General features: G+C 36.7%; 1 protein-coding gene across 2 annotated transcripts in view; it reads left to right on the top strand.

Moving 5' to 3' along the window:
• sertad2b (SERTA domain containing 2b) overlaps positions 1-5,300 on the top strand; it is a 55,015-nt gene extending 49,715 nt beyond the window's left edge. For both annotated transcript variants that reach the window (XM_073833956.1, XM_073833955.1), the window contains exon 2: positions 426-5,300. In XM_073833956.1, coding sequence (XP_073690057.1) covers positions 430-1,539 — 1,110 coding nt within the window. In that variant the 5' untranslated portion in view covers positions 426-429 and the 3' untranslated portion in view covers positions 1,540-5,300. The remainder of the gene's footprint in view (positions 1-425) is intronic.
• The last annotated feature ends 3,972 nt before the right edge of the window (positions 5,301-9,272 follow it).

The following is a 9,272-nucleotide window of genomic DNA, read 5'->3' as shown; positions in this document are numbered from 1 at the left end:
AGACTTCTTTAAAAAAAAAACATGAAAAACTTTGTGACTGGTAGTGTAGATATATCATTTAATATTTTAATGTCACAATTCAGCAACTCGTCTAGAATTCCTAGTTTCCCACTTTTAAATACCACTTCATCCATGTATTCAAAACTTATAATTATAATATTCCAGACCTCACTTGAAAGGCACATAACCTTTAACTTGCCATGTAGAAAGTATTTTACCATATAAAGTATTACACACTTAGACCTTTAACATCTCAGTTTCTAGAAATGTGTATGTTTGTCATTTATTTTTCTTTAGATCAAGAGATTTATATGGAACTAGTGTTGAGTCATAAGAGAGATAAACAGCAATGAGTCATGAAGCTAATAAATGGCTGTGTGGCTAACACTCTCTTTACTCTCTGTCTCTGTCTACTTCCTAAACAGATATATGTTGGGTAAAGGGGCAAAACGGAAACTAGATGAGGATGAAGAGGGGCTGGAAGGCAAAGCGTTGGCGGCAGGGGGCGGAGCGACAACCGACGGGCTTTCGAAGGTCTCCTACACCCTGCAGAGGCAGACCATCTTCAACATGTCTCTGATGAAGCTGTACAACCACCGGGCCCTCACCGAGCCCAGCTTGGAAAAGCGCGTACTCATCAACAACATGTTGAGGCGCATCCAGGATGAACTAAAGCAGGAGGGCAACTTAAGGCCGCTCTTCTTTCCTCCTTCCCCTCCACCTGACGATCCCGTGGATGAAAGTTTTCGCGAGGCACAGCCTGCTTTTAGTGTGCTCTCCATGGTGGCGCCACCACTGTCCCAGTCGCCGGCACTCTCTGCTCCGGTTCCTTCACCGCCTTCGTCAGGCCTATCAAACCCAGCACCTTTGGAAGCCTGTCTCACCCCGGCTTCGCTTTTAGAGGAGGACAGTGTTACGCTTTGCACATCACCCTCTCCGCTCGCTCCTCCTCCTCTTCCGCCAACTCTTCCCAGACATCCTTTGTCTGTGGCTAGAGACAGCTTCTCTTCTGCCCTGGATGAGATCGAGGAGCTCTGTCCTTCACCCTTACCTACAGCTACGTCAGTGGCCGGTGCTACCTCCCTTACAGTGTCCCTCCAAATGCCGTTGTGTCCCCCCAGCTTAAACTCAGGGGCCTTGGACTCCAAAGACTGCAGTAAGGCCTGCAGCCCAAAGCTTGAAGGGCTGGTCCCGCTGCCTGAGGAACGCTCTGCGGTCACTAACGCGCCAGAGACTCTCCCACCTAACAGCCTGGACATGAGCACCTCACCCTCCGCCTCGTCCTCAGGCTTTCTGACAGACCTTGCCCTGGACGACATCCTCTTTGCAGACATTGACACCTCCATGTACGACTTCGACCCCTGCACCTCGTCCTCGGGAGCGGCGCCCTCGAAACTGGCACCCATGGTGACAGCGGACGAGCTCCTCAAGACTCTTTCGCCCTATAGCGGTGCCGCTCCTGCTGTCAGCTCGAACCAGCCTTTTAAAATGGACCTTACTGAACTCGACCATATTATGGAGGTGCTTGTGGGATCATGACCAGGTTTGCAAGGGAACTGGGGAGGAAATGCAAAACCAATCAAAGAGTTTTCAAATATGAACTGAGAAAGAAACTGAAGAATCACTTTGAGTGTTCGGGGCTTTTTGTACAGTTTTGTGTTTGTTTTGTTTTTAAAAACAAAGGAAGTTGTCCATTTTTAATGGTGATGTTGCCCAGTACTACTTCTCAACACTGTGCATGCACTGTGCTTGCCTTTCCCAAAAATGAACATGAAGAAGAAATCTTATGGAACACACTTTGGCTTCTGGCAGATCTGAGTGCCTTCATCATTTATGACCACTTGGTAAATTCCTGTTTGTTTGTCTCGTCTCCCTTTTCTCATCGTCATTTCTAATCGAACAAGATGGATTATCGGAGAAGTAGCGTCTCTCTTTCCCTTTCTCAGCGTACAGGTGCAAGAATGTGCAACGGCAGCCTATTTTCATATTTTGTTTTCATTTTCACAAAGCACAATGAATTTATGTTATTGCTTTTTTCTATTCAGAGCTGTTTTATTGCTTTTTAGTAATATTTAAAGTTAATATGTGGTCATTTATTCATTTTTTTTGTTTTGTCTGCTTCCATTTTAACTTTTAAGGGATAGTCCACAATTTACTCACCCTTATGTCTTTCCAAACCTGTATAAGTTCCTAAGATATTTTCAAACTATTTTTTATATATACACTACAAGTCAAAAGTTTTTGAACAGTAAGATTTGTAATGTTTTTTTTAAGAAGTCTCTTCTGCTCACCAAGCCTGCATTGATTTGATTCAAAGAACAGCAAAAACAGTAACATTTTGAAATATTTTTACTATTTAAAATAACTTTTTTATTTTAATATATATTTTAAAATGTAATTTATTCCTGTGATTAAAGCTAAATTTTCAGCATCATTACTCTAGTCTTCAGTGTCACACGATCCTTCAGAAATCATTCTAATATGCTGATTGCTGTTCTAGAAACTTTTTTATTATTATTAATTATGATCAATATTTAAAACAGTTGAGTACATTTTTTTTCAGGATTCTTTGTTACAAAATTCTACTTAATGTTACAAAGGATTTCTATTTAGATAAGTGCTGTTCTTCTGAACTTTCTATTCAGCTGTTTTTAACATAATAATAATAATAATAATAATAATAATAATAAAAATAAATGTTTTTTAAGCAGCAAATCAGAATATTTGAATGATTTCTGAAGGATCATGTGACTAAAAATTCAGCTTTGAAATCACAGGAATAAATTACATTTTTAAATATATTCAAATAGTAAAAATATTTACATTTTTACTGTTTTTGCTGTACTTAGGAGTGAATAAATGAAGGATTGGTGAGCAGAAGAGACTTCTTTAAAAAACAAAAAAATCTTACTGTTCAAAAACTTTTGACTGATAGTGTAATGAAAGTCAATGGGGTCCAATGTTGCTTTGCACCCCGTTTACCTTTCTTTAAAATAAATAATACCAGTTTGGAAAGAAATGATGAGTAAATAATAAGATTTTTCATTTCAGGTGGACTACCCCTTTAACCTTCCTTCAGTGAAACATATACAAACATACACATTTATGAAATATGCTTTACCGGATTATTTATACATGGATGTGTGTAGTGGTCAGATATTTACAGTCAACCAACCAAATTTCTTGCGATCTGCCATAACGGCTCAGATTCCATGTGTTTACATCTCAGCTGGCAATAAGTGAACATTTGTTCTGATGCACATTGTTTTACAGATACATTTCTTCGACAAGCCAATGCTAAAACCCCTTTATGCTACAATAATGTATGCAATCAATGCTTTTCTCAGTAATAAGCAAACTGTCAACTTTTCTCAGCCATTTCCTTTTTTTATCTGTGTCAAGGCATTTTCATAACTTCCCTTTTTGGCCTTTGTTTTGGCTTTATATCATCACTCAGTGAGTGGCAGGTTCAGTTTTAATGCTACACTAATGCACAACAAGAGGGTCTATGCATGTTTGTTCATGCAAAATGTGGGGGAAAAACTGTACGGGACAATTTTATGGTTGCTATTCAGTTCATCATCATCATCATCATCTGTTTGCCAAACATTTCTTCATATGCATCTCTCATCAGTACAACGGTACATTTCTGTTAACATACTAATGCATGCAGGATTATAGCTCATAATTGTACAGATGTCAGATGATTTTTGTATGGTTTGGTCTTATTTTATCTTATTTATACCATTGTTTGTTTGAGTTTTATTAATGGTATCTGTTCATGTTCCAACCAGACTCTCTCTCTGTTGCCCTGCTGGGTTTTAGTGTTGTTTGGCCAGTAGAAATGGTCACATTATATGTAGATGGAGTTCATTTGGGGGAGTTTAAGCATGCACAGGTATGATGGGAGAGTGTTCTGCATGTATGTGCAATAGACAGCACAGTATAAACCACTGAGGTTAGGAAGGATTATTTTATGTGCGCCTGACATGAAAGGAAAGGGACCATTTATCATATCAGCTGTATTAGTTTCACATGCACTAAACTAGCTCACAATAGTAATGTTAGATATACATACCGACAAAAACTGTGCATAATATGCCTTCCTGGTAAGAATCAATCAAAAAAGGTAGAGTGCAATGTCAGAGAGGGAAGAAAATGTTTATTTTTTAAATGATATGTTATTTATCATACAAGTGTGACCATTAATAATCTGGGGTTTGAACTTCCTGTCACAGAGACCTATACAAGAGGTGACGATTTGAATTTGTTACCACCCAGGGTTCAAAAGAGAGATTGTCTGAGAACTGAAAACATGAGTGAATGAGAGCCGAGCGGACAAATCTACGGAATCAAAACTATGATTAATATTACTGATAGGATTTTTGGATTTGGAGTGTTTGTTTCGTTTTAAGTTATTTATTTTTGTTTCCTGTGTAAATATATTTATTTTTGATGTTAAGCTAACATCCAGATTGTAATTTGTACAGAATATGAGATAGGAATGTATTATGCTTATGGGAATGTATCACTGCTTATTAATTGGGGTGGAAGCCATTTTTTTTTTCGTCTTGATTTAATAATGCATTATTTTGTGTCTGTTTAGTTTCTTGTATTATAATTTGGGGTGGTGTTTGTGCTAGTCGTCTAGGTCAACACTCCCTGCCCCTATTTAATTATAAGTATTTAATGTTTTATATATTTCAGATTGTGTGCAAGGGAAAGGTTTGTGAAGCAATACTTTATTCTCTACAAACTTCAGAATTTCAATCTTCCAAAGCCTATTTCTGGGAAAATCTTTTTGATAACCCTCAATGCCAAATGTAAAAAAAACAAAAAAACAAGAAAGGCAGCATGATTTCTGATGATATTGGTTGTTGTTTTTTAACGGTATCTCACTGTCCCATGGTTCAGGCCACACATTCGGGGAAGTTAAAAGTGGTTTCAGGATAGTGACCACTGGGATTATTCGTGTGTGTGTGTCCACGTGTGTGTGTGTGTGTGTGTGTGTGTCCACGTGTGTGTGTATGAGAAAGAGAGAGACAACATGTGGTGGAGGGTCTAAACCCTTTTTCTGCTCATTAAGAAAGGCTGTATCTTCAGGCCTTGGAGCTGTGCCTTTTTCTATGCAATATTACAAACATATTCATTTTGAGAAAAATAACCCATCAACTGATGATCACTGTATTTGCATCAAGGTGTGGACTGTAGAATATATATAAAATATGGACATGTGTCTATGAATTTGAAACAGTCTTACTTTTCTAGTTTTATATCATACAATAAATGGATAAAAATTACATTCTGCCTTTGTTTTCTTCATTTTCCATCACACTAAAGCATGCCGCTATTAAACATTATATAAAAGGGTTTGCACTTACGTCACGGTTAATGTACTACTGAATACATTGTTCGGTTAATTTATGCTGTCGAAACCATGGAAAAAATGTGTGGAAGCTTCTAAATCATATAGAGAAGGACTTAGTAAGCAGGAAAAGGGTGCAATATTTTGACAAATTAAAGTTAATAGGTGGTAAAGATACATGCAGTATTAAGATATTAGCCTAATATTTCACCTACCTGACTGGAAATAATAAGAACAAACACGAATGTTGTCAAGATTCTTGCGCTGGAAATCCTGGTTCAGTTTGGCCAACCACAAACGCCTTTTGTTCTTCAGTTTTTTGCATTCTTCTTCTTGATTTGTTAAAACATTTGGCAGTCTGTAGTACTCCAAATGTTTTTCCCGGTCTGAACTGTTAGTAGAGCCAAAAACATGACAACAATTGACCATTTTTAGCAGCAATAATCAGCAAAATATGCGAGTTTCATTCAGTTTAGTGGCATTGTTTACATTCAGTGGCACCAATATGGCCGATTGATGACGCAACGTGAAAACACTCTAGCGGCGAAAATTACATACTGTGTATGCACTCACTATAGAGGGTTTTTACGACACATCTTCAGTCTGCCATTTTGGTGGCATTGAATGTAAACAATGCCACTGAACCGAACAAAACCTGCATATTTTGCTGATTATTGCTTCTGAAAATGGTCAGTTTTTGTCATGTTTTGAGCTGCACTAATCGGTCGAACCAGGAAAAACTTTCGGAGTGCTATAGACTGCCAAAAGTTACAACAAATCAAGAAGAGTGCAAAAAACTGCCTGAGGAACAAACAGCATTTGTGGTTGGCCAAATTTAACCAGGATTTCCAGGACAAGAATCCTGACAACATTAGTGTTTGTCGTATTATCTTATAATTTCCAGTCAGGTAGGTGAAATATTAGGCTAATATCTTAATTAATTTGTTAATAAATCAAAGGCGTAGTTTGATGACACCGTGATTGAGTGTGGAAATTAAAGCGTCTTTAGTGTTTCCATGTTTTCTACAAAATAAAACCAGAAATCGAGGGTGTATGACGCAATGACAAGGCATGGGCCACTAGTTAAATTTGATTGTTTCTCTGGATTTAGACATTCTTCAAAACATTTGGGATGATATAAATACACAAGTCAGCAAAATATATAACACTGTTCTGGTGTTTTTTTTTGGATAGTTTAATAAAAAAAAACGTACATATTGTGCCTTTAATGAGTGATGGTTCTTTATAAAGGGTTTTCACTTACGTCACTGTTTGGTCAGTTGCCATATTGGAGAAACGCGAATGTAAAAAAACAGCATGGATTGCATGGTTAATGTACTACTGAATACGTTATTCTGTTAATTTATGCTGTCTAAACCACAGAAAAAAATGTGTGGAAGATGCTAAATCATATAGAAAAGGACCTAGTAATCAGTAGAGGGCACAATATTTTGACAAACCAAAGTTAATAGGTGGTAAAGATACATACAAGCAGTATTAATTAAAATATTAGTCTAATATTTCACCTACCTGACTGGAAATGATGAGAACAAACATTTTTGCTCTCTTCTCCTCGATTTGTTATAACTTTTGGCAGTCTATAGTACTCCAAATGTTTTTCCTGGTCCGACCGATTAGTACAGCCCAAAACATGACAATAATTGACCATTTTTAGCAGCAATAATATAATATGCAAAATATGCAAGTTTTGTTTACATTCAGTGCCACCAGTATGACCAACTGTTCCATTTTAGAGAACATAAAATGTTTCTTCCACAACAAACGAACAGGTAAAGGTGTGTAATTTCTGAGTCACTCCGCTGCTCTGTATGAAACAGCGGACATTTCTCTGCATCAACAGTTGCCTCCATTTTGCACCTATGACTCATGGGCTGGTAGCAGGAGTCTATTTCCAGTATTGGGGCCACACAGCTGTGTAGCAGGGACAGTTTTAGCACGTGGCAGTGTCTGTGTAAAGTGTAGGGGGGATGGCCGGCACAAAACATGGCCAAACTGATCTCAGGTCAGCAAGAATGTTTTTTCCCTGGTGGATCATGTTGCTTTTTATGAGAGTGGTGAGTCAGTATTGGAGCTGTAGGATCACTCACACTGACCATCTCACTTTTACTATGTTTTTCTTTCCTTTATCTAAAACAACTCTAGTTGTTTCTCTCTAACCTTTCGGTTCAGCTCTATACGGACACAACTTTAATCCTGCGCTGTCATAAAACTCTTGTTTTCACTTTCCGCCCCTTTATAGTCAAGCTTCTTAACAAGTTTCGTGTTTCATGTGCAGATAGCAGGTGAAATATTTGCCTTTTCGTACTGTATTGTTTCCAGTAAGTGCTATGGTACCTGTGTCATAAAGCTGACTAATTTGCTGTGGTTAGTATCTGTCCTTTCCCTTCAATGTTCTTTGTTGGCCCACTTTTATCCACATGAAGAAATGGGTCAAACTAAAGAAAAAAAGAATGTACGTTTCCTAACTACAGCTCACTGTAATGCATGACTAGAAGGTACTGCAATGTCTGCAGCTTAAGTAACTTTAGTCATATACAGATACAGTCAAACCAAAAAGAGTGTACCTCAAAGTGTTCATATACTAAGAGGTAATATTTTTTTTATAATTTTTTTAACAATTTTATTTATTTTTTTAGCAGTCAGAGTTTATGTCTTAATTAATTTCTAAATTGTGTTTATAGACAGGTATATTCCTCTAATTTTTAAACCTCTTGACCTCTAACTGACTCACGTTTCATTATCCAGTCACTAATGGATAAATGTTCCGTCCTACATTTTCCACTTGAATATCCTGTTTTACTTGCAAACTTGTCAGATAGTGAACATAAAAAAAGTCATTGTGAAGTTTTACCTTTACTTTAATGATCCTAATTTTGTTGTTTTGCTCTTCTTTTGCTCTGACAGGCCCAGGCCAAGAATAGTCACTGGACAAAAATACACGAGAAACAGTTGACACATCTGTCTGAGGGACAAGTGTTGTGACAAACCTTCCTTCAGTTATACCAAGTACACACAAACAACATTAATTTAAAATAGGCGTATGTATTTAACTGCTTAATATACACTTCAATCATCTTTGTGTCTTGTTTATCCCTAAATAGTACATATTAGTGCTTAAAAAGTACATATTAGAACCTTTTTGAAAAGGTACTGCCTTAGTGACACTTTTGTACATTTTTTCTGAGAGTGTGTAGTGCATAATAAAACAGATTGGACATAATGTAATTTTTTTCACTTGATAAAATATCAAATAATTGAATATCATTATATTTATAACTGAATTATCTGGATGCTTAACTCTTAAATTAGCACATGATTAAATTAAAGATTGTTGTAAATACAGCCCACCAAAATCTAAGTTTATGTGTTTTTCATAGATATTGACATGGTTCATACAAAAAATCAGTTGTTTAAATGTAAGATTTAGCTCTCATTTGAAAATTATTAATTAGTTGATGTACACTTTAGAATGTAAAATTAAGATATTTTATGAATAAAGTCAAAAGTCTGGCATGGGCTTAATTGGTACCTAGGTACCATTTAAGCCACAAAATATTAAAAAAATATTGATTTTAAAGAAATAAAACATCAATATATTTATTAATTGACAGAAGTGTTTCTTTTTTTAAATTATTTTGTCTAATGTTTGCTAGCCACACAGGACCTGTAAGGACTGTCTAAACCATGTTTAGATCACCTCACCTCACCTCACCTCACATTAAATTTTCTGTCTACTCAAACTGTTTAGTAAAGGCGACGTGCCTCTACAATTTTTGTATTATCAAACGTCAGCAGACACCAATTGTATAATGGTCCTGAAGGCCTGAATATCTAAATATAGCTGTAAATTAAGGTAGTAAGTAAAATGTAAGGTTTGACCTTGAGA

This window comes from Garra rufa, chromosome 2, assembly GCF_049309525.1.
Source record: "Garra rufa chromosome 2, GarRuf1.0, whole genome shotgun sequence".
Taxonomy (NCBI): domain Eukaryota; kingdom Metazoa; phylum Chordata; class Actinopteri; order Cypriniformes; family Cyprinidae; genus Garra; species Garra rufa.
The sequence above is the reverse complement of the archived record's forward strand: the minus strand, read 5'-3'. Positions and strand labels throughout refer to the sequence as shown.